The sequence below is a fragment of the Sphaerodactylus townsendi genome, linkage group LG06, assembly GCF_021028975.2.
Source record: "Sphaerodactylus townsendi isolate TG3544 linkage group LG06, MPM_Stown_v2.3, whole genome shotgun sequence".
Lineage (NCBI taxonomy): Eukaryota > Metazoa > Chordata > Lepidosauria > Squamata > Sphaerodactylidae > Sphaerodactylus > Sphaerodactylus townsendi.
The window spans coordinates 125,317,954-125,343,198 of NC_059430.1; the positions used below are offsets into that span (position 1 = coordinate 125,317,954).

Consider the following 25,245-nt stretch of genomic DNA (forward strand, 5'->3'; position numbering starts at 1 on the left):
CGGAAACCACACAGCACCCAACTAATTGGATTTACATTGGTTCCTATGGAAAAGTTTGCCTCGGTTTTCATTGGTTTCGGTTTTCATTGATTCTTTTTGGATGGATTACCAATGAAAACTGAGGCTTTGCTGTATTAAAAAGAGAGAGAAAGAGCCCTAGTTTCAGTACGTCTATATGGCATTCAAAATAGGTGCTAGGGCTGAGCCAGGATTCAGGTTATGGAATGGCTGGATCAGGGGTCTGCAACTTGCAGCTCTCCAGATGCTCATGGACTACAATTCCCATCAGCCCCTGCCAGCAGTCCATGAACATCTGGAGAGCCGCAGGTTGCAGACCCCTGGACTGGATCATCTTGTTGAATACTTTCCCTCTGTTTATTCACGGCGCCTTAACCCACGTTCTTATTTATTCTTTCAGGCTGGACTATGATGCTTCCCCACTCGTCTTCTGAAGGGCGCTGACCAGGCAGCCGGTTCCGGCTCAGAGATCCGAGCCCCGCCATGGACCTCCGAGCAGCCGGCTGCCTGATGCCGCTAGTGACGCTGCTGCTGTTCCTGGGTGGGCTCCGTCGAGTCGGTGGGGGAGACTGCAAGGGGGAACGCCAAGTACTCCGCAACGCATCTGGATATGTCACCGACGGGCCGGGCAATTACTCTGTCAATGGGAACTGCGAGTGGCTGGTGGAAGGTGAGCTGTTTGGGAGGGGCCGGGACATTCTCGTCTCTGTGGCCATTAGCGGTTCAAGCAAAGAGGCTCCTGCCCAGAGGTGGGATCCAGCAGGTTCTCACCAGTTCCCGAGAGTGGGCTACTAATTATCTGTGTGTGCCAAGAGGGGGTTACTAATTGGGTCTGCTTTTCCGTTAGAAATTCCATTAGGTCCAAAAATCATAACGTCCTGTTGTTTCCTATGTGGCTAGTTAGCGAAGGTAGAAAATGGGATAATTCTCCCTGTTGGGCTGTTTTAAAAACATGCTTTAGAAATATGGTAAAGTTCCTTGTTTAAGGAAAGTCTCCTTCTTTTGATTTCTAGAAACAAAACTAAGTATTTGAAAGTATTAAGTATTTGACAGGCAGTCAGTTAGAGGAGAAGTAGTTGTTTCTGTTGGCAGTAGACGATGGGACTTGCTAGAATGAGTTTAAATTGTGGACAGAAAGATACCAGCTGGAAATTAGGAACTTTTTTTTGCAGTAAGAGTTTTTTACAGTAACAGAGAAATTATTAATGCCATGCCCCCGGAATGCCCGGCCACGCCCCCGTCGTGCCTGCCCAGCCTCATTGGCGCTACGCCACTGTTTGAATCCCACCACCATGGGAACCTGTTACTAAAATGTTTGGATCCCACCACTGCTCCTGCCCAGAGAAGGCTGGGCTCTTTCTCAAGTCCTGTTCGGTCTCTGTACCAGGGGTCCCCAACGTAATACCTGTGGGCACCATGGCACCCACTAGGACCCTTCTTGGTGCTCTGTTTTTAGAAAGTGAGACAAGCCAGGTGAGGCTTTTGCCCAGCAAGGCTTCTGACTTGTTCTTAGAGATTTGAATGGGGATAAAAATGCAATTCATACCCATATGTGGTTAGAATGTCCAGAGGTAAAACACCTGTGGGAGAATGTTACAACGTATATGGAAAAATATGCGAAAGTAAAAATAAAGATAAACATAGATGTGTTATTTATAGGCAAACTGGAATATACAATAATAGAACAAAGAACGAGAATGCTATTTAAACTTATGATCAGAGCGGCCCATGCGGTAATAGCATTAGGGTGGAAAGACAAAAGAATCTGGACAACACAAAAACGGCTGGAATATATATGGAAACAAATACAATTAGAAATTTTTGACATAATGTCAAGAAACCAAATACGGCAAGAAAAACAAAAGGATATGATATGGATCTGGACTGAATTCGAAGACCGGTTAAACGAAATTGGAATCGCAGAAGAAAACTGGAAAAGAAGATTAGAAAGAATGGACCTGCTGCTGCACATTTAAAGAAGAAAAGAAGGAGGGGGGAGGGGGGGATAAGGGGGATGGAGGATGAAACATAAAGATGTATAGAATAAATCTGTAACAATCCAAAGTATCAATTAAAAATTTTTTTTAAAGAGATTTGAATGGCTTTACAGATTTCTAAAACTATTACTTTGGCAGCAGCTGCCACCACAGCACAAGGATAAGCAATTTGTGGGACTGCAGGTAAGCTGTGGCAGCCATTTTGTGACTGGTTCTACCTCCGGTGGCAGCCATTTTGTGACTGGTTCTACCTCTTGTGGCAGCCATTTTGTGACTGGTTCTACCTCCTGTGGCAGCCATTTTGTGACTGGTTCTACCTCCTGTGGCAGCCATTTTTGGCTGCCATTTTGTGGATGAGCGGCCAGGGGTCAGAATTCGAAAGGTATAGGTTTGAAAAGGTCGGGGACCCCTGTGTCTGGCCTGCACCATTCTCGGCCTGGCTGCCTGCACTTCCGTACCAACGCCACAGATGGCCCAGCCATTATGAATTCATAATGAACGGGTTTAAAACTGGGCATTAGTGATCAGAGAACGGAACCTCCCTGTGCAGGAGCAAGATATCTGGGCATGCCAGCAAACAAAACAGAATGGCTCATCGTCACTGTATCTCCAACAAGTCTCTTCTGATCTGTTAAAGAATCGTTGGTTCTTAATGCTGTTCCTGATTGCGGTATTGAAATGCCTGTGTGATCCGGGGACATGGGAATGGAGTCGTATGCTACCAGATGTTGCCATCTTGGTTTCCCGAAAGAGGTTCCATGCTCTCACAGTTACGTGACAGAAAGAAATTCACAGAAGTGGCTTTCTGGAGAAATGGAAGTGACATCTGCCAAAATTCTTCCTGTCACCCAACTTCTTCCCTCCTTCCCTCCTTCCTTCCTTCCTCCCTCTTCCTTCCTTCCTTCCTTCCTTTGTTCGTTCCTTCCTCTTCCTTCCTTCCTTCCTTCCCTCCTTCTTTCCTTCCTCCCTCTTCCCTCCTTCCCTCCTTCCTTCCTTCCTCGCTCTTCCTTACTTCGTTCCTCTTCCTTCCTCCCTTCCTCCCTCTTCCTTCCTTCCTTCCTTCCTTCCTCCCTCCTTCCTCCCTCCCTCCTCCCTCCCTCCCTCCCTCCCCTCCCTCCCTTCCTTCCTTCCTTCCCTCCTTCCTTCCTTCCTTCCTTCCTCCCTCCCTTCCTTCCTTCCTTCCTTCCTTCCTTCCTTCCTTCCTTCCTTCCTTCCTTCCTTCCTTCCTTCCTTCCTTCCTTCCTTCCTTCCTTCCTTCCTTCCTTCCTTCCTTCCTTCCTTCCTTCCTTCCATCTTCCTCCCTCCCTTCTTCCTCTCTCCCTTCCTCCCTCCCTCCCTGCCTGCCTGCCTTCCTTCTCCCTCCCTCCCTCCCTCCCTCCCTTCTTCCTCTCTCTCTTCCTCCCTCCCTCCCTTCCTGCCTGCCTGCCTGCCTTCCTTATCCCTCCCTCCCTCCCTCCCTCCCTTCCTCCCTCCCTTCCTCGCTCCCTTCCTCCCTCCCTTCCTTCCTCCCTCCCTCCCTCCCTCCCTTCCTTCCTTCCTTCTCCCTCCCTCCCACCCTCCCTCCCTCCCTCAGCAGCTTTATGATTCTCCCATAAGGTGCCCACAATTTCCCTGATTGGAAACGGGGACTTGCAGGCTTTGGGCTCTGATGGAGAGGTGGTGGAACGGGTTCATGCTCATTGAGAAGGCTCCCTTTCTGGAGATGCTTTGGTAACCTTCTTTTCTATCCCGTTTAGCTCCCAGCAGCAGCTACCGCATCCTCTTGACTTTCATGTTCATGGACACGGAGTGCACCTACGACTACCTCTTCATCTACGACGGCGATTCCTCCAGCAGCCCCCTGCTGGCCAGTCTCAGTGGCAGTACTCTGCCCGCTACCATTGAGGCTACCTCCGGCAAGGTACTGACCCACAAGGGTGGGGAGTTAGGTCGTGTCGTGTCCTGACCAGTAGCACCAATCTAGAATCAGAGAAAACCAGAGGATGCTCAGTTCAAATCAGAACGTTGTCTTGGTTCCGTTTGGACCAGTTCTTCACATCTGATGAGAATAACGTTCTGATTTGAATCCAGCATTCTCCAGCAGGGGCACAGCTGTTAAAAATGCTGCCCAGGGCTCACAGTTATATTCCGGCCACTCATAACTGTGCTCCACCCCAAACTCTGCTTGGAGTTTGGAACAGGGGCGCAGCCGAAGGCCAGCCTGTGGGGCCAGCTGGGCTTGCTCCATCCCTGAACTCCTTGTGGGGTTTGGGATTGGCTCAGGCCGTTTGATGCTGACCTCTGCTCACCTGCGTCCATCTTTCACCCTGGAGTTTAAAGTTGGGCAAGCTGAGACTGGCATCAAATTGGGCCTGCAGCGCTCCTGAATTCCACATGGAGTTGGGGGGCAAGGCAGCCCATTGGCCCCGCTGGCTGGTGTTCAGCTGCACCCCACCCCGAACATAATGGGGAGTTCGGGTGGGGTGCAATTGCGAGGAGGGGCGGTCCCGCAGTGTGCCCTCACGTGACTGTGTGAAGTGGTGCCTGGGGCTCTAGCCCCTGTCCCCCCCTTGCTACACCACTGTCGTCCAGCTTACTATGGGAATTGTAGTCCATGTAGGAGCAGCAGTGGCGTAGGAGGTTAAGAGCTCGTGTATCTAATCTGGAGGAACCGGGTTTGATTCCCAGCTCTGCCGCCTGAGCTGTGGAGGCTTATCTGAGGAATTCAGATTAGCCTGTACACTCCCACACACGCCAGCTGGGTAGCCTTGGGCTAATGCAGATTCTTCGAGACTCTTTCAGCCCCTGGCACCCACCTTCACAGGTGTTTGTTGTGAGGGGGGGAAGGGCAAGTCTGGAGACGTGAGAGAGCTTAATCCCTTTGCCTAGGTCTCCTACAAGGAGAGAAAGGGGGGATATAAATCCAAAATCATCATCATCTTCTTCTTCTTCTTCTTCTTCTTCTTCTTCTTCTTCTTCTTCTTCTTCTTCTTCTTCTTCTTCTTCTTCTTCTTCTTCTTCTTCTTCTTCTTCTTCTTCTTCTACTGATTGTGGTGGGTTTTCCGGGTTGTGTGGCCGTGGTCTGGTGGATCTTGAGGAACAAGATCCACCAGACCACGGCCACACAGCCCGGAAAACTCACCACAACCAGTTGAATCCGGCCGTGAAAGCCTTCGATGATACATAGAGTGAATACTGTCCCAAAACCTTATTTGTATTAAAATGGAACAGAAAGGACTTGATAAGAATATTAGTGAAAGTGACATCGATTGATGGTCACTGTGGTAACTCGTTTGGGGATTTTCGCTAGCATACGTGAATCAGCTTTGCGATTCCCCAAACCCGGTGCAATGTCATGCGCTGCGCATCATGGCGCGAAAGCGTGTGAGTCACAGTTTTGGCACTTTCGTTTTTAGAGACTGTATGAATAGAGGCCCAGTTTTCTCAGTTTTTTGAGCCGCGTTCTTGGGACAGGACCACAGCTTACCGATTTAGGTCCTACCAGCCTCATTGTGGCTGTTCTGGCGCTCTTCCCTTGACATCCTCGTGACTCCTTGATTAGGAGCAGCAGTGGCATAGTGGTTAAGAGCAGGTGCACTCTAATCTGGAGGAACCGGGTTCGATTCCCCGCTCTGCCGCTTGAGCTGCAGAGGCTTATCTGGGGAGTTCAGATTAGCCTGTGCACTCCAACACATGCCAGCTAGGTGACCTTGGGCTAGTCACAGTTTTTTGGAGCTCTCTCAGCCCCACCTACCTCACAGGGTGTTTGTTGTGAGGGGGGAAGGGAAAGGAGTTTGAAGGCCCCTTTGAGTCTCCTGCAGGAGAGACAAGGGAGATATAAATGCAACTCTTCTTCTTCCTCCTCCTCCTCCTCCCTTTCGGCAGATGCTGCTACATCTGTTCAGCGACGCCAACTATAACCTGTTGGGCTTCAATGCCACCTATGCCGTCTCGCTGTGCCCCATGGGCTGCTCAGGGCATGGGACCTGCGACAACGACGGGCGCTGCACCTGTTTTCAAGATTGGGGAGGTGAAGACTGTTCGATGCCCGACTGCGCCACCTACTGTCAGAACCATGGAACTTGTAGCCAGGTAAGTTTTTTGCCCTTAACTCCTCACTGTTTCCTTCCCGTAAAGGGGATGGAAACGATGTATGACTACCAAACTTGATCCACCTTGATCTGAGATTGCAGATGCCTTAGCAGACCAGGTGCTCGGGAGCAGCAGGAGCAGCAGAAGGCCATTGCTTTCACAGCCTGCAAGTGAGCTCCCAAAGGCACCTGGTGGGCCACTGCGAGTAGCAGAGTGCTGGACTAGATGGACTCTGGTCTGATCCAGCAGGCTAGTTCTTATGTTCTTCTGGTGTTGATAAATAACAATAGTTACTTAAACAGGCGGGAAGAAGGAGGAGGGGAAGACCAAACTGATGCCAAAACTGTAGCTTCCTCAGCCCTCTGCCTGGTGGAACCTCTCTGGCTTACAGGCCCTGCAGAACTATGTGAAACCCCCCAGGGCTCTGGTCTCCCCAGACGGAGCGTTCCCCCAGGCAGGGGCCAAGAAAGCCAGGGGTCACCAGTAGATTTGTATTCGTTGATTGCAGTGATCTTTGAAGGGCATACCAAATGCAAAATGGTAAAAATGGTTGAACAGGGGACTCCAGCCGATGGCCCTCCAGATGTTCATGGACTACGATTCCCATCAGTCCCTGCCAGCATGGCCAATTGACAGAGCTGATGGGAGTTGTAGTCCATGACCATCTGGAGGGCCATAGGTTGGAGACTCCTGCTGTAGAAGTTTTTTGGGCCTTTATGCTGTATTTTAAGGGTGAGTTTCCTTGTCTGGGAGATTGCCCTCGTTTCTTAGTCTGACAAAAATCTTCTTCGCTCCGACTCCACCAGCCTGTTTCTCTTTGTGCCCCCGCACAGGACCTGGGACGCTGCCAATGTGAGCCGGGCTTTGTGGGTCAGGCCTGCGACTTGGCGCTGAGCGAGAACCAAGGAGCCGGCAAGTGGTACAATGTGAGCGCCGGGGATCCCAGCTTCCGGCCCCGCACGGCGGCGGCTGGCACCTTCCTATCTTCTACTGGAGGACTGTATATCTTTGGAGGTCAGCAGTCACCTTGTTCTGTTTTAGAGTGGGCGGAAGGAAGGGGACCGTCCCAAGGGGGTATGCTTGGGAAATGGAAACTCTTGTTCCTGAGGTCTGAAAAGTGTGAGCCAGAGACACAGCTGGGTGTGACTCAGCAGCTGCACACCCACTTGTCACGGATGCTTTAGGCCAGGGGTGCCCAACCTATGGTGTTCCAGATGTGCACGGACTACAGTTCCCATCAGCCCCTGCCAGGGTTTCTGAGGAATCCCTTCCCAACGTGTTGCTGTTAGAAAGAAACCCTCCACCTAGGACAGGGGTCTGCAATCTGTGGCCCTCCAGATGTTCATGGACTACGATTCCCATCAGCCCCTGCCAGCATGGCCAGTTGTAGTCCATGAGAGAGGAAATGTGTTCAATCTTGTCAGGGAGGCAGGCTCTTCTTTGTAGTGGTTAATGGAAACAGGTAGTTTGCTCTCATGCCATTCTTTACAGGTGCGCCTAAGGCACCAGGTGAGCATATTTTCTGTGTTTGTGGCAACAACATCTGTCTTTCATAGTAGTGGAATCTTTATTTGATCCCTTGGAATGCATCAGCTTCACGGCTGTTTGTCAGATCGACCAGAACTGTTCCCAATCTTCCAATTTGGTTGTGGACTAATTTGGACCAGTGGGTAAATTTAGTGTCTTCTAGCATATTGGTGATTAAGTTATTTATCCCCATTAGACCTATAGTGGATTTTTAACCAGTATCCGATAGTTGAAATCCACACTTTAGTCTCCAATAGTTGTTGACCAGATTCTGCACAGAGGGCCATGTAACTAATACATTTGGGTTCACCCAATCCATAATTTTCCTTAGAAAGCTGGCTTGGATTTGTTCATGGTCCCTGCATTGTGTTTTCATCCGAACCGGTATGCCATATACCGTGTTTCCCTGAATATAAGATAGTGTCTTATATTAATTTTTGCTCCCAAAGATGCGCTATGTCTTATTTTCAGGGGATGTCTTATTTTTCTGTGTTCTGTTCGTCGGGCCTGCTTCCAAACAAAAACTTTGCTATGTCTTACTTTCAGGGGATGCCTTATATTTCGCACTTCAGCAAAACCTCTACTATGTCTTATTTTTCGGGGATGTCTTATATTCAGGGAAACAGGGTAGTAGTTGTGAGATGACCTTGCTGTTAAACACTCGGAGCACTGCTGGTATTAGTTAATTGCCTTAATTAAAAAGCGCGCAACTGCAGCCACGGAACATTTGGTTTTGCGGAATATCCCGACGAGAATATAGACCCCAATTGATATTATAGCCTGGAAGTTCAATCCTAGGTATTTAAATGATTTGACTTGTTCAACACAGCAATTTCCCATCTTCCTCGTGTATGTCTGACGATGCATAGAAAATATCATAACTTTTGATTTGCCAAAGTTGATTGTTAAATTGCTGTGGCTGTATTGATAAAATGCCTGCAGATATTGGGTCAAACCGATTCAGGTGCTTGAGAATATCGTGGTGCAGAGGTGTAGCTGGGCCAAATGGCGCCCGGGGTGGATTCTATGTTTTCTCCCTCCCCCCACCGCACTCTCCCCCCCTCCCCTTACCTTAGTTTAGGCTGAAAAAGTTCAGAGCTGAAAAAGCTCAGACCTGTTCAATTCAGGCTGAATAAAGCCTTGGTGGGAATTACCCTACCCAGGAGACCTTGGGGCACCGCCCCCCCTAGAAAAACTAGAAAAGAATGTAAAGACATTATGAGTTGTTGTGCTATTTAAAACATAAGGCAAGGACTGAATACGTAAAGGTTATTTATTTTTTAATTTTTTTTCATATAAATACATGCAAGAACATGAATGTAAATATTTCTGCTGACATTTCCATTTTAAAAACTGGGTCCCCGCCCCCAGCTGAAACAGTTTCAGACATTTTACATCGTAAAAGAACATGGTGGCCAGCATTGGCTGCATAGTGGTGAGGTCAAAGGAGTGGTAGGTTCAACCAGTGGCGTACCTAGGCAAACTGAAGCCCTGGGCAAAACCTGAGTTTCATGCCCCCCCCCCCCTCATGGGCAGCCACCCTCCCCCACCGTGACCAAACAAACATTTTTTCCACCAGGTCGTTTCAAAGTCACCATCACATTATAGAACATGCTCCAACTCACAAATCTGAACACAGCTGAAATATTTTTTGAAAACATTTTCAAAAGGCTTTCAAAATAGTAATAATAACCTTTATTAGGCATTGAGAGAATAAAAGAAATAAAAGAGAATAAAAGAAATAAAAATGGATTTAGAAGGAAAATCTGGGGAAATGCCTGCTGTCAGGGGGTGCCTGCTGTCAGGGGTGAAATTATTAAGATAGCAGCACCAAAATTTCCAAGTATCTTCATGAGACCCTACTCATGATACCACCCAGGTTTGGTGAAGTTTGGTTCAGGGGGTCCAAAGTTATCGACCCTCAAAGGTGTAGCCCCCATCTATTAGCTCCGATTGGAAACAATGGGGGATGAGGCACTCCCTTTGGGAGTCCATAACTTTGGACTCCCTGAACCAAACCTCACCAAACCTGGGTGAAATCATCTGGATAGTTTCCTGAAAAATCCCTGAAAGTTTGGTGCTGCTAGCCTAAAAACTGCGCCATCTGCAGGCCAAAAATCCCACAGACGAACCTGCAGTTTTTGCGCCCCCCACAAGGCAGCGCCCAGGGCAACTGCCCACTTTGCCCAATGGGAGGAACGCCTCTGGGTTCAACAGGTTGTTTTCATCCCAAACGTGGTGGTGTTTGTGGGACAAATTTGTGGTCTGTCCCAGAGGTCTGGATGGGCCGAAGTCCTAAATGGCATTTTTGCTTCCTCCTCACTAGGTCTGGATCTAAACACAGCCCTGGGCGACCTTGTCTTCTATAACTTCACTACCAACGTCTGGCATCAACGAGTTCTCAGCCCCTCCCCAGTAAGTGTCCCTTTTCCATCGTCCCTGAGAACCATTTTGCCTGTTTCCATGCTTGAGATGTTGGAAGAATTCATCTAACAATGTGACCCGTGGAGAGGACATGCATGCGTAACCCAAGCACACTTGTCACAGAGCCAAAGAATCGTATCTGAATACTTTATCATCTGTGGAGCTTGTTCGTACATGACGGTCAATCTGGGTTTGCAGCAGGGTTGCAAACTCCATCTTGGGAAATTCCTAGAGGCTTGGAGGCGGGGCCTCGGAAGGACAGACCTTTAGAAGGGAAGCGAACCCTGCAAGTGAACTCTGTCCAAAGCGGCCATTTTCTCTGGAGGAACTGATTTCAGAAACCTGGAGACAGTGGCTGAGCGGCAAGGGGACGGGTGTGTGTGAGTTGTGCACCAGGTCTGTTCCTTCATCCCACTATGGCAGGGGTCTTCAAACTGGCCCTCCAGATGTTCATGGACTACAATTCCCATCAGCCCCTGCCAGCATGGCCAAGTGGTAGGGCTCATGGGAATTGTAATCTATGAACATCTGGAGGGCCATAGTTTGAAGACCCCTGCACTATGGTGTAGAGAGCCAGCGTGGTGTAGTGGTTAAGAGCAGGTAGACTCTATCTCAGGGGTGGGCAATTATTTTTTCCATGGGGCCGCATAAGAAACAGAAAATATTGTGGAGGGCTGGGTCAAAAGGCAGGGGGGCCAGTCAGGGTCATCCGGCGGGCCAGATGTGGCCCGCGGGCCGTATAATGCCCAGGTCTCCTCTATCTGGAGAACCGGGGTTGATTCCCCACTCCACCACATGAGCGGTGGCCTCTTATCTGATGAACTGGATTTGTTTCCCCGCTCCTACACATGAAGCCTACTGGATGACCTTGAACTAGCAAAGGTTCTTTCCAAATTCTTTCAGGCCCACCTACCTCACAAGGTGTCTGTGGTGGGGAGAGAGAGGGAAAGCGTTTGAAAACCATCTTGAGTCTCCTTCCAGGAGAGAAAGGCTCTGTAGAAATCCAGACTCTTCTTCTTCTCTTCTTCTTCTTTGCAGTCTGCCCGTCACTCCCACACCGCCTTGGCTTGGGAGGGCTTCCTGGTTCTCTTTGGGGGCGAGTTGGCCAGCGGCTCACTAGCCAATGATGTCTGGATGTACCGACCTCGGGAGGGGCGCTGGCAGGAGCTGCTGCCTGCTAACACCACCGGGTCTTTTGTACCCCCTGGACTGGCCGGCCATGCCTCTGTTGTGGTGGACGAATGGCTGTATGTCTTTGGAGGTGAGTTCTGGGTTGGCGGTGGTGGGGAGGAGCAGGTGGATTCATTTGAGAGGAATGCCAAGGGGGCTGGCTTCTATTGTTTTGCAAAACAGGCACCCCTCCTCTCCAGATACCCACTTGAGGCTACTCGCAAAGCAAAAACAAATAGAAAAAATATGCATAAAAACAACAGTCATGGAATCATCAAGCCAGGATGGCAAAAAGCATGACCGGATCTTGGAGCAGTGGCGTAGTGGTTAAGAACATAAGAACATAAGAACAAGCCAGCTGGGTCAGACCAGAGTCCATCTAGTCCAGCTCTCTGCTACTCGCAGTGGCCCACCAGGTGCCTTTGGGAGCTCACGTGCAGGATGTGAAAGCAAGGGCCTGCTGCTGCTGCTGCTGCTCCTGAGCACCTGGTCTGTTAAGGCATTTGCAATCTCAGATCAAAGAGGATCAAGATTGGTAGCCATAAGGTTAAGCCATAGGTTAAGAGCAGGTGTACTCTAATCTGGAGGAACCGGGTTTGATTCCCCGCTCTGCCGCTTGAGCTGTGGAGGCTTATCTGGTGAACCAGATCAGCTTGTGCACTCCAGCACACGCCAGCTGGGTGACCTTGGGCTAGTCACAGTTCTTCTGAGCTCTCTCAGCCCCACCTACCTCACAGGGTGTTTGATGTGGTCGGGGGGGGGGGAGGGAAAGGAGTTTGTCAGCCCCTTTGAGTCTCCTTACGAGAGAGAAAGGAGGGTAATAACTCCAACTTCTTCTTCTTTATAAAAGTGCTCTCAGACCTGAGGAGGAATAGAAAAGCAGCTGAAAAGGTGGTGTACTTTCCAGGACACTGAAACCCTGCAGTACATTCTTTTATTTTGCAAGTTTTACCATGGCGAGCGCCAACAAAGGATTCTCCTCTTATTGACAAATCTGAGACGTTCAATTCTCTCTTTCTCACAGGATTAGAACCAGGGGGCATCCATTGAAGATGCTGGGGGTGGGGGGAGAATTAGGACTAATAAAAGGAAACATTTCTTCACCCAGGCAGCGTAGGTCATGTGCCACAAGTTTCCTGGGGGAGGGGAGGGGGGAGGGCTTTGGAACATTCTCAGTTCTCTGCTCAGACTTCATAGAGCAGGCAGGCTTGTTTTGGCCTGAATTTGGTCAGCTTGCTAGGAGTTGAAAGCCCATTTGTGACCGGGCTGGTTGATCAGGGATTAGGCCGCAAAGAAAGCGCCTTCTGGATTGAAGAATGCACCTATAGGCGAGCGCCCGGCAGGACAGAAGCTCAGTTTCCTTATGAGCCAGAGGCATTTCCTGTGCCGTGGCTTTTATTTTTAGACTCGGACACTCGGCGCCCCACGAGTCCAAATTCAGCACCAGTTAGTAAACTGCTCGCACAAATTATAGGAAAGAAATAACTTTGTAATGTCCGGAATGCCAAATTCTGTTCAGTTTCACAACCAGGGTCATTTTTTTGCCTTTATAAAATGCAGGTTGGAACAGAACAGGGGGGATTTTTATAAAAGCCGTTTTTCCTCCGGCTCGTTTCCTGCCCAAAACCACCCTGTGCCAAGACACTTTTATTGCCTGTGCTTTTGAAGAAGTGATTTCAGTTGGGGGAAAACAGGGCCCTAGGATAGAAAAATGACACGCTCCCTGCCCAGCCCCCTTTGGATTGCAACCTCAATCATTAACGTTCAGTAAAAACTTCTTTGGAGCAGTAGTGGCGCAGGAGGTTAAGAGCTCGTGTATCTAATCTGGAGGAACCGGGTTTGATTCCCAGCTCTGCCGCCTGAGCTGTGGAGGCTTATCTGGGGAATTCAGATTAGCCTGTACACTCCCACACACGGCAGCTGGGTGACCTTGGGCTAGTCACAGCTTCTCGGAGCTCTCTCGGCCCCACCTACCTCACAGGGTGTTTGTTGTGCGGGGGGAAGGGCAAGGAGATTGTAAGCCCCTTTTGAGTCTCCTGCAGGAGAGAAAGGGGGGATATAAATCCAAACCCTTCTTCTTCTTCTCCTCCTCCTCCTTCTTCCTCTTTTTCTTTTTCTTCTTCCTCCTCCTCCTCTTCTTCTTCTTCTTCTTCCTCTTCTTCTTCTCCTCCTCCTCCTCCTTCTTCTCCTCCTCCTCCTCCTTCTTCTTCCTCTTCTTCTTCTTCCTCTTCTTCCTCTCCTCCTCCTCCTCCTCCTTCTTCCTCTTCTTCCTCTTCTTCTTCTTCTTCTTCCTCTTCTTCTTCCTCTTCTTCTTCTCCTCCTCCTCCTCCTCCTTCTCCTCCTCCTCCTCCTCCTCCTCCTCCTTCTTAAAATGTTCTTGGCACTACGTCTCACTGGCGGCACATGGAAATGCTGTGGAAACGTCTCGGACAGCCGAGCCTCATCTCTTCCTCCTTTTGCCAGGGCGGACCTCTGTGGATGTCTTCTCCTCGCAGATGTACCGCTTCCACCTCCGGATGTGGTTCTGGGAACTGGTGTTGCCCTCAGGTGGCAAGGCACCTGCAGCCGCGGGCCATTCCATGATATTCCATCCTGCCTCCCGCACTCTCTTGGTGTACGGTGGTCACCGGCCTTCCACTGCCCGGTAAGGAAGGATGTCGACAAAGAGAAATTTTTCTCTCTTTCTCACAATACTAGAACCAGGGGGCATCCATTGAAAATCCTAAGGGGAAGAATTCGGTGGACTAATAAAAGAAAACATTTCTTCATGCAATGTGTGATTGGTGTTTGGAATATGCTGCCACAGGAGGCGGTGATGGCCACTAACTTGGATAGCTTTAAAAGGGGCTTGGACAGATTGATGGAGGAGAAGTCGATCCATGGCAGTGATGGCGAACCTATGGCACGGGTGCCAGAGGTGGCACTCGGAGCCCTCTCTGTGGGCGCGCGCGCACAGAGTTCGTTATGTGGGGGGCGGAAAATCACCCCCCCCACACACAAGTCTAGGCTGGCCTGGGCCACAGAGCACGATGTGCGCGCTGTGGTGAGAAGGGAGGACTCGGCTAGTGAGCCTAGTGCCTGTGCTCCAGGTGGCTGCTGCCAGAGGGGGAGACGCAGAGGAGGCAGAGATGCTAGAGAGGCACAGAGCGGTACGCACAGGACTTTCTGGAGGCTAGAGCAGGCTGGCCCCTGCTCGAGCAGGTGTGATTGGGGCAGGTGGGGCGGAGGAAGAGGGATCCAACCGGTTTTTTCTAAACTAAAACCTCAGCATTCAGGTTAAATTGCCGGGTTGGCAATTTGCGATAAATAAGTGCGGTTTGGGTTGCAATTTGGGCATTCGGTCTCAAAAAGGTTCGCCATCACTGATCTATGGCTACCAATCTTGATTCTCCCTGATCTGATTGCAAATGCCTTAGCAGACCAGGTGCTCGGGAGCAGCAGCAGCAGCAGCAGCAGCAGAAGGCCGTTGCTTTCCCATCCTGTACATGAGCTCCCAAAGACACCTGGTGGGTTACTGCGACTAGCAGAGTGCTGGACTAGATGGGCTCTGGTCTGATCCAGCAGACTCTTTCTTATGTTCTTAACTAGGTGAAACAAATAATGGTGGGAATTTATTTATTTAGAATATTTATTAGCCACCTTTCTACGATGCATAACTCAAGGAGACTTCTGATATAAATAAAATTATTACAAATCCCCCCCTTAAAAGATCACAGTTTTAAAATTTTAGGACTGCCAATAAACCCCTCTCCCAAAATTAGTCAGACATAGTCCTAAGTCAGCTTGAAAATGAGGGGCCCCTGTTGCACCCCTTGGGGGAGATTATCTCATAATTATAAGGCTGCCACCAAAAAGACCCTCTCTCAATGTGCTCACCAGACGAGCTTCTTTGATTAGTGAGACAATCAGGAGGGACCCTCGCTGTGATCTTAATTTTCGGATAGGAACGTATCAGAGACGATGGTCTTTCAGACACCCTGGTCCCAAGCCATGTCAGGCTTTAAAGGTAAAAACCAACACCAAAGACAAGACCAAAACGTGAATCAGGTATGTTAGAAATAACCTCCCTTTCCCTGTCTTCCTGTCCCTCTTAGATTCAGTGTGCGAGTTAACACCACCGATCTCTTTCACGTGGACCTGCGCTACTGGAGCACGTTGCGAGCCAAAGATTCTCACCGGGGCCCTCGGGAGCGTGCTTTCCATTCAGCCACAGTCATTGGCAACTACATGGTAGTGTACGGTGAGTGCCGTTGTGTTGACTTAACATAGAGTCTGGCTCAGAAAGAAGGGAAACATCTTGCTGTGTATCAGAGGCGTAGCTGGGCCAAACTGTGCCCGGTGTGCAGACTATATTTTCCACTCCCCATGCCCCGCTGCGGTGCCCCCCCCCCCCCGTAGCGCCTCCCCTTCCCACACTTACCTTAGTTCCTTTCCTTTTCCTAGAATTTTTTCAGGCTGACAAGAAGGCCTATTCACAGTTCAGGCTTAAAAACAGCCTGATGGGAACTATACTTCCCAGGAGACCTTGTGAGCCCCAAGGTCTCCTGGGAACTGTAATTCCTCAGGCTGTTTTTAGCCTGTACTGTGAACAGGCGTTTTTTTTCAGCTTGAAAAAGTTCTAGGAAAAGGAAAGGAACTAAGGTAAGTGTGGGAAGGGGGGTGAGGGGACGCCGTGGGGGTGGGGGGTGGGGGTGAGGGGCCTGGGGAAAGGGAAGGGGGAATTTTGCGCCCCCCATGTGACCCAAAACCGTGCACCCGGTACATGGGGCCCCCCGGTCCCCTGGTAGCCCTGCCTCTGCTGTATTTCAAGGCCTACTTTTTAATCAATTAAAGGTTGCTGCCTTTACCTCCTGACCCAGCTCCTGCACGTTTAACCAGCAGTCAAATGTGTGGCGACTCGGTGACGTTTCTCTTTCCTTTGTCTGTGTCTAAGAGTGATTGATGCTTGCTGTTATTTCATCATAATGTCTATTATGCACAGGTACAGGGGCAGTGAATCAAAGCGGTAAGCATAGCCTAAGCAAGAGATTGGTAGATTAATATTTGGCAGCATTTGCATTTCCTTCCCAGTTTCCTGGTTCTTTTCTCCACTAGGATAAGGTGACCAGATGGTCACCTTTGTGAACCGACCGGGAGAAAGCAGCACGTGCGATGCCCAGCACGCAGGTTAGCCGTTACTGCCTTCTGGGGCTTGCCGTCACAGGGCGGGAAACGGCAAGCCCCAGAAGGCAGTGCGCTCCTGCGGCCGCGTGCGCATGCGCATGCGAATGGCAAAGGCGAATGGCAAAGGCTCACCCCCAATGGACAGAGGCACCTTCAGCTCCCGGGCTGCTCCCCCCGCGGACAATTTGTCCCGCGTCCTGCGGGTTATTTCAATTGTCCTGATTTTTGGGAGGCTGCCACACTGCCTTGCGCCCCAGAAGGCAGTGTGGCAGCCTCCCAAAAATCGGGACAATTGAAATAACCCGCGGGACGTGGGACAAATTGTTTGAAGGCGGGACTGTCCCGCCAAAAGCGGGACGTCTGGTCAGCCTGCACTAGGAGAACAAACCAGAGGCCAGGAATGAGACAGGAACAAGAGCTTAGAAGTTGCTGGGTATTTTGCAGAGCTGTCTTCACGCTGTTCTTTTCCCTCTTCTCCTCCAGGGGGGAATGTGCACATCCATTACCACGAGGAGAAATGCTACGAGGACGAAATCTTCTTCTACCACCTGGGCTGCCATCAGTGGGTCTCCAGCCATGAACTGGCACACCAGATCTCCCAAGGTGAGGGAACTATCTGATTTCAGGAAGCACGATCCTTGCAGGTGCTCTAGTTTACACCAGGATCTTTAGCAGTTCTGGAAATTCAGCGGCTCTTGGGTCACTCTGTTCCATCTAGGGCAGGACTTCTGCTTGCTCTGAGCAAGGGAGAAGTTCCTAAAAGTTCAAGAAGTGATTTAAGGGGCCACTAAATATAAAACTGCTAAATATCAAAAACATATATGTATTCCTTACAAATTAAAACATCTGCACTTGTAAAAAGGCCCATCATAGCCTACCTTGTACATACAATATCACAATGACAGTAGACAGAAGGGTTCTATGTGACACTTTTTGGACCTTATAAGGTAAGCTATTACGAGCCTTTTACCGTATATACTCATGTATAAGTCGAATTTTTCAGCACATTTTTAATGCTGAAAAAGCTCCCCTCGACTTATATGCGGATCATAAAATTTTTTTTTGTGTTTTTACTTTGCTGGCCAGCAGGGGGTGCAGTCTTTATGCTAGCGGCACCAAAATTTCAGGGTACCCTCGGAAGACACTCCTGATGATACCAGCCAAGTTTGGTAATGTTTGGTTCAGGGGGTCCAAAGTTATGGACCCCCAAAGGAGGTGCCCCATTCCCCATTGTTTTCAATGGGAGCTATTAGTAGATGAGGCTACCCTTTTGAGGGTCCATAACTTTGGACCCTCTGAACCAAACTTCACCAAACTTGTCTGGTCTCATCAGGAGAGTCGCTTTATGATACCAGCCAGGTTTGGTGACGTTTGGGTCAGGGGATCCAAAGTTATTGATCCCCAAAAGGGTGCCCCATCCCCCATTGTTTACAATGGAAGCTAATAGTAGATTTTCCATTTCTGATAATATCCCTCTTAAAATCTAAGTTGGGTTACATTTGGACATACAGATGATGATGAGGAATCCAGTTTTGAAGGATTTTAACTCCTGTGTTTTAGCTTGGTTGCTGATTGAGCTAAGGTTTTTGTACTTTTAAAGTTACTGTTGAGACCATATTGTTCTTGTTGACCCTCTTTTCCACTTACAGAGCCAGTTTACTGTTTTTCTTTGAAATAAATATTCAAAAACATTTAACCTACTGATGCCTCAATTGATGTAATTTTATTGATATCTATTTTTATTTTTGAAATTTACCAGCAGCTGCTGCATTTCCCACCCTCGACTTATACGCGAGTCAATAAGTTTTCCCAGTGTTTTGTGGTAAAATTAAGCGCCTCGACTTATATGTGGGTTGACTTATACACGAGTATATACGGTACAAGTGTAGATGATTTCAGTTTATAAGAAATACATATGTACTTTTAATATTTAGCAGTTTGATATTTAGTGGCCCCCTAAACAATTTCTTGACCTTTTAGGCACTTAATTCTAGTTTTGTAGGGTTAAGTTTGTTCCCCTCTTTTGTTTCTGTGAAGGGAGAAGTTCCACAGGTGCAGCTACTTCCATCACAGGGAAAGCAAAAGTTGCACCTGTTGAACAGTTCTCTTGAGGCCTGGTGCTGGCAGCCTTGAACCCTGTTGGTTGCCTCCAACCTCTTCTCTCTCTCTCTCTTTCCCCCAGAGCGCGTGGCCAAGGTTCAAGCCCAGGCACGAGGCCGGTACTCCCATATAGCGGCTGTGATGAACGGGACGGTGCTTCTTGTTGCCGGAGGCTACAGTGGGGTGCCGCGGGGCGACTTGTTGGCTTACAAGGTGCCCACCTTTGTCTTCCAGGTGCCGTCTCTGATGGTAAGAGACACCTCTTCTCCACCCTCCCTTCCCTCGCCCACTTGTGTGTCTGGGAGTCAGAGCTAGTCATCTGGGCCAAGGATCCCCAACCTGGTGCCCATGGGCACGATGGTGCCTGCTGACACCTTTTTGGTGCCAACCAAGTGGTTTTAGAAAGTGGGTGGAGCCTGGTGGGGGATTTGCCCAGCAGATCTTCTGATTGGTTCCTGGAGGTTTGATTGGCTGTGCGGATTTTAAAAAGTGTTGCTTTGTAGCAGCTGCCACAAGAATCTCAACTGCCTGACAGAACATAAGCTGTGGCAGCTATTTGGGGGTAGCCACTTCGTGCCTGAGTTCACTAGGACGAGTCAGGATTCCAAAGGCAAACTCTATGCTGGGGATAATTAGGAAAGGAATTGAGAATAAAACTGCAAAGATTGTCATGCCCTTATATAAAGCAGTGGTGCGACCGCACTTGGAGTACTGTGTTCAGTTCTGGTCGCCACATCTCAAAAAGGATATTGAGGAGATAGAAAAAGTGCAGAGAAGGGCAACAAGGATGATTGAGGGACTGGAGCACCTTCCTTATGAGGAGAGGCTGCAGCATTTGGGACTCTTTAGTTTGGAGAGGAGACGTCTGAGGGGGGATATGATTGAAGTCTATAAAATTATGCATGGAGTAGAAAATGTTGACAGAGAGAAATTTTTCTCTCTTTCTCACAATACTAGAACCAGGGGGCATCCATTGAAAGTGCTGGGGGGAAGAATTAGGACTAATAAAAGGAAACACTTCTTCACACAATGTGTGATTGGTGTTTGGAATATGCTGCCACAGGAGGTGGTGATGGCCACTAACCTGGATAGCTTTAAAAGTGGCTTGGACAGATTTATGGAGAAGTCGATTTATGGCTATCAGTCTTGATCCTCTTTGATCTGAGATTGCAAAAGCCTTACCAGTCCAGGTGCTCGGGAGCAACAGCCGCAGAAGGCCATTGCTTTCACCTCCTGCAGGTGAGCTCCCAAAGGCACCTGGTGGGCCACTGCGAGTAGCAGAGAGCTGGACTAGATGGACTCTGGTCTGATCCAGCTGGCTTGTTCTTATGTTCTTGTGTTCAAAGGTGCCTGTCGGCTCAAAAGGATTGGCGATTCCTGACCGGGACTTTCACTGCAATGGCTGCTGATCTTACTGGGACTGTGAAACCATAATACATCCCAGTCAGAAATGCCAAAACACTTAAAAAAAAAAAGTAAAGTAAAAGACTCAATCAAAAGTAACTTTAACACCGTTAATGTATTGGCTGTATCTGGACAATAGGAACAACAAGAACAGTAATAACACATCAAGAATGTGAACAGAACGACGAAGGAAGGAGTCATAATAATAAAAACAGTGAGAAATAGCTGATGTGGGTTTTCCAGGCTGTGTGGGCGTGGTCCGGTAGTTTTAGCTCCTAACGTTTTGCTGGCATCTATGGCAAAATGGCAGATGCCAACCATAAGTGTGGCCAAAATATTAGCAGCTAAAACTACCAGACCACGACCACCCAGCCCAGTAAACCCACAACAGCCAGTTTGATCCATGCTGTGAAAGCCTTCCACACAGAGGTGGGATCCAGCAGGTTCTCACAGGTTCCCAAGAGTAGGTTACTAATTATTTGTGTGTGCCGAGAGGGGGTTACTAATTGGTGATTTTGCCACGTGATTTTTGCCTTAGTTACACCCCTCCTCTCTGCAGTAGCGCGCAGAGCGTGAAGCAGTCTAGCAGGAGGTGCACCGGCGTGCGTTGCAGCCTGCGCCTGCGTGCATTCGTTTCCCGCCCAAGGACCTGCGCAGCGGCTGCGTCCTTGCCACAGCCCCACCCAGGAATGCCCCACCCCGGAATGCCCAGCCACGCCCCCGTCATGCCCCACCCAGCCCCATTGGCGCTACACCACAGTTTGAATCCCACCACCATGGGAACCTGTTACTAAAATTTTTGGATCCCTTCCACAATACAATAATAAGTGGGGGTCCAAAATAGGTCTACCTGGATTGGTGAGCATTTATGTACTTATATCATATTACATTTGGATAGTGAGCAAAATATTTCAAACACTCTGGAACTGACTAGTTAATAAACCAAGATAATACTTAATAAACCAGGATGAATTTCAGAGAGCTTTTGTGAATTTGCTGCTGAAAGTTTCCAGCGAATTTTTTAAAAAATCAACAAAGTTGTTTTAAATCCTTGCGGGAATGTGGGTTAGCCACTTTGTGTAGGCCTGTGTGAGAGACCAAATTAACATTTATGTATTTGTTTTTTCAATCCCGTGTAATATCATTCCCCTAATGGAGGCTTCCGCAGTATTGAAATGGCTGCAGTTAGGGGAAAAACACACACCGCACAAATTCACGATACATGATGGTAGAAAACTGGCCGACCCCTGCACAGAAGACAAAACCGCAGGGACTCTCACAAGCATGCGAAAAACCAGTCCTGAAGCCTAGGGATTTGCACTGTGGCAGGCTGTGGTGGATCTGTCGTGCAGCTGTGCTTCAGCTGTGCACCAGCGTAAATGGCCCTTGCACCAGCATATCATAGAGGTCATGCAGTGATGGGATCCAAAAATTTTAGTAACAGGTTCCCATGGTGGTGGGATTCAAACAGTGGCATAGTGCCAATGGGACTGGGCGGGGCACAACGGGGGCATGGCCAGGCATTCTGGGGGCGGGGCATTTCTGGGCGGGGCTGTGGCAAGGACGCAGCCATAGCGCTAGTCCTTGGGCGGGAAACGAATGCATGCAGGCGCAGGCTGCCACGCACGCCAGTGCACCTCCTGCTAGACTGCTTCAAGTTCTGCGCGCTACTGCTGAGAGGAGGGGCGTAACTAAGGCAAAAATCACGTGGCAAAATCACCCATTAGTAACCCCCTCTCAGCACACACAAATAATTAGTAACCTACTCTTGGGAATCTGTGAGAACCTGCTGGATCCCACCTATGAGGTCATGCCATTCCCTATATAGCCTTTCAGATTGAATGTGTTTTGGGAGGCACAGAACGTCAAGACTGGCTGAGAATCTGTATAAAGGTGGGGAAAGAGGAGTTAAAGCACACAAGGGCTCGATGGAGACATGGAAAATTCTGGAGGGGGATATTTTGAGGGGGAGGCTCCCGTACTCCTTCCTTTCCCAACATTCCTTGCAGCAGGGGCATCAAACTCATTTGTTACGAGGGTCGGATATGACATCAGAATGACCTGGTTGGGCCGGGCTGCCTCGGCTGGCCCCTGAACAGCACTGGGGCAGGGCCAGAGCGAGAGGGAACTGTGTGCAGGGCACACGTGCACCCTGCGCCCTTGCCGCGCCCCCCCTACGCCTTGGAACGGCCATGCCCTCGCACCGGCGCTATGTGTGTATCGTGCACCCCCTGTCCCCTTGGCGCTACGATACTGCACTGGGGGAAGGGTATTCCTGGATTGGCAGGCCTGCAGCGGGGTGGAGTGGCTACCTGGAGGGGCCTCATCAGTCATGCGAGCCAGTTGAGGCAGCCCCCCGTTCCCCCAGCTGGCTCACGGGCCTGATAAGCCCACTCAAGGGGCCGCATGTTTGACCCTCCTGCCTTACAGGTCTCACTTGTGTCACTAATAATGACAGATTCCCTGAGCAACAGCCCAGGTGGCAAGGAGCACCTAAGAAAACTTGGGCAACTCTTGCTAGACCTAGGTAACATCAGAGGTGGGTCCCAATGAGCATCCTGGAGCGGGGGGATGCCCCACCTTGGTGCCACCACTGGGAAGGCCCTGACACGCATCGCTGCCTAAGAAAAGGAGGGCAAAGCTCAGGCCAGGCATACCTTATCCCAGCTGCTGGGTGTCGTCATGGAAAAGGGCAAGTGGAACTTCGAGCTGATCTTGCAGGGGTCTGCAACCTGCGGCTCTCCAGATGTCCATGGACTACAATTCCCATCAGCCCCTGCCAGCATAGAGCCTCTATCCCGTGTGCTTTCAGTAGGCTGGGCTACAGGAGGCCTTTCCAGACCTATGTTACCAAGCTGTCTTTCCCCCATTCCTTTCTCTTCTCCTGTCCCCAGTACCATCTGGATTACTGTTCCATGTACAGAGAGAAAACCACCTGCGCCAAGGATCCAGAATGCGCTTGGTGCATGAACGTCTGCCAGAGCACCCAGCCCCGCAGCGTTGTGAGTGGTCCTGTGGGGCGCAGGGTGGGGTGGGAGGGGCTGGCATTTCCACAAATGGGTTGCGGGCAGTTGGATCCTCTTGTTCAATGCAGCAGCCTGGCGAAGGGGTCCCAAATCAGACCCCGACAGTCAAGAAATGACTTGTTGAAACCTCCCTAAGGGGTAATGCAGCAGATACCAAGAATTACAGTTTAGTCAGCAACAAACAGGATAAGCCAGGGGTGGGCAATTATTTTTTCCATGGGGCCGCATAAGAAACAGAAAATATTGTGGAGGGCCGGGCCAAAAGGCAGGGGGGCGAGGCGCTTTTGAAAGCCCCGCAGAAGCCGGCAGCCAAGGCAACCGGCTTCTGCGGGGCTTTCAAAGACACCTCGCTCCCCAGCACAGCAGGGGGGGCAGTCAGGGTCATCCGGCGGGCCGGATGTGGCCCGCGGGCCGTATAATGCCCAGGTCTGGGATAAGCAGAGAAGAAGAGTTCGGAGTGATACCCCCTTTTCTCAACCACGAAGAGGGTCAAGGTGGCTTCCAATCTCCTTTCCCTTCCTCTCCCCACAACAGACACCTTTTGAGGTAGGTGGGGCTGAGAGAGTTCTGAAGAACTGTGACTAGCCCAAGGTCACCCAGCAGGCTTCATGTGCAGGAGCAGGGAAACAAATCCACCAAATAAAAGTCCACTGCTCATATGGAGAAGCAGGGGGGTCAAGTCCAGCTCTCCAGATTAGAGTCCACCACTCTTAACTGCTGCATCGTGCCAGCTCTCAGAGTAGGTTATATGCAAAACATGTGTGTGATGTTTGCAGGTTGCAGAATCCTTTTATTTGGAGCAGAATTTCTGTATTTAAAGAGTGGCGTAGTGGCTAAGAGCAGGTGCACTCTGATCTGGAGGAACCGGGTTTGATTCCCAGCTCTGCCGCCTGCGCTGTGGAGGCTTATCTGGGGAATTCGGATTAGCCTGTGCACTCCCACACACACCAGCTGGGTGACCTTGGGCTAGTCACAGCTTTTCGGAGCTCTCTCAGCCCCACCCACCTCACAGGGTGTTTGTTGTGAGGGGGGAAGGGCAAGGAGATTGTCAGCCCCTTTGAGTCTCCTACAGGAGAGAAAGGGGGGAGATAAATCCAAACTCTTCTTCTCTTCTTCTTCTTCTAAAGGGTCTTGATAACAGCAGGGCACGCGGAAGCGTTGGTTGGGCTCTTTCAATGTATTTCTCTCAGGATCTTACCTAGATGTGACCTGAATGTAACCTAAGATTGAATGTCTGTAACCAGTTTTGATATATGTAACCTCTGCCACCTATGCATTCTTTCCTTGACCTGAGTGAGTGAGTGAGTGAGTTAGTTACCGTATATACTCGCGTATAAGCCGAGTTTTTCAGCCCTGTTTTAAGGCTGAAAAATGCCCCCTCGGCTTATACACGAGTCACTGCATACCAGCCGGCTCTTCCGGCCTCTGCCAAGGCTGGGGGCTTGGCCGGGACGACCTCCCTGCGACTGCACAAGCCGCTTGTTGCTGCCCTCCTGGGAGGGTGAAGGGGAACCCTGGCTGGAGGCAGAAGGAGCTCCTTATTTGGGCAGTGACTCCCCCTGATGTCATTGCCCAAATAAGGAGCTCCCTCCACCTCCCCGCAGGGTTTGAGGAAGCCCAGGCAGCAGGGAGCTCCTTATTTGGGCAATGGGGAGGTGGGGGGAGCTCCTTATTTGGGCAGTGACTCCCCCTGATGTCATTGCCCAAATAAGGAGCTCCCTCCACCTCCTGGCTGGGTTTGAGGAAGCCCAGGCATGCAGGGGAGGCTCCTGTTGGGCAATAAGAGGGAGGTGGGGGGGAGCTCCTTGGCCCCATTTGGGCAGTGACTCCCCCTGATGTCATTGGTACCAAAATAAGGAGACTCCCTCCACACCTCCCTAGCTAGGGTTTGAGGGAGGCCCAGGCAGCGAGGGAGAGGTGGAGGGAGCTCCTTATTTGGGCAATGACATCGGGGGAGTCACTGCCCAAATAAGGAGCTCCCTCTGCCTCCCGGCTTCCCACCTTCGGCTTATAAGTGAGTAAATACGTTTTTGCAGGTTTTGGTAGTAAAATTAGGTGCCTCGGCTTATACCTGAGTCGGCTTATACACGAGTTTATACGGTGCTTAGTTAGTTTATATCCCTCCCCAACAGGGCTCAGGGTGGCAAACAACACAATTTTCACCTGCCTCTTAGGGTGTCTGTTGTAAGGAGAGGAAGGGAAGGAGTTTGTAGGTCCCCTTGAGATGCCTTATGGTTGAGAAAAGCGGGGCATAACTCCAAACTCTTCTTCTGTGCTGTAGAAACTAGCTGATGTGAACGCTCTCAGTTTCGCCTACCTCACAGGGTGTCTGTTGTGGGAAGAGG

General features: G+C 50.0%; 1 protein-coding gene across 1 annotated transcript in view; it reads left to right on the top strand.

Annotated features, from left to right (window-relative positions):
* The window catches only part of MEGF8 (multiple EGF like domains 8), a 92,637-nt gene that overhangs the window by 2,451 nt on the left and 64,941 nt on the right, over window positions 1-25,245 (top strand). Inside the window, exons 2-12 of the mRNA XM_048501706.1 lie at window positions 419-688; window positions 3,752-3,915; window positions 5,880-6,086; window positions 6,920-7,100; window positions 9,940-10,028; window positions 11,076-11,298; window positions 13,671-13,851; window positions 15,302-15,447; window positions 16,854-16,973; window positions 18,553-18,719; window positions 22,769-22,876. Of these exons, the coding sequence (XP_048357663.1) occupies window positions 502-688; window positions 3,752-3,915; window positions 5,880-6,086; window positions 6,920-7,100; window positions 9,940-10,028; window positions 11,076-11,298; window positions 13,671-13,851; window positions 15,302-15,447; window positions 16,854-16,973; window positions 18,553-18,719; window positions 22,769-22,876 (1,773 nt within the window). The 5' untranslated portion in view covers window positions 419-501. The remainder of the gene's footprint in view (window positions 1-418; window positions 689-3,751; window positions 3,916-5,879; window positions 6,087-6,919; window positions 7,101-9,939; window positions 10,029-11,075; window positions 11,299-13,670; window positions 13,852-15,301; window positions 15,448-16,853; window positions 16,974-18,552; window positions 18,720-22,768; window positions 22,877-25,245) is intronic.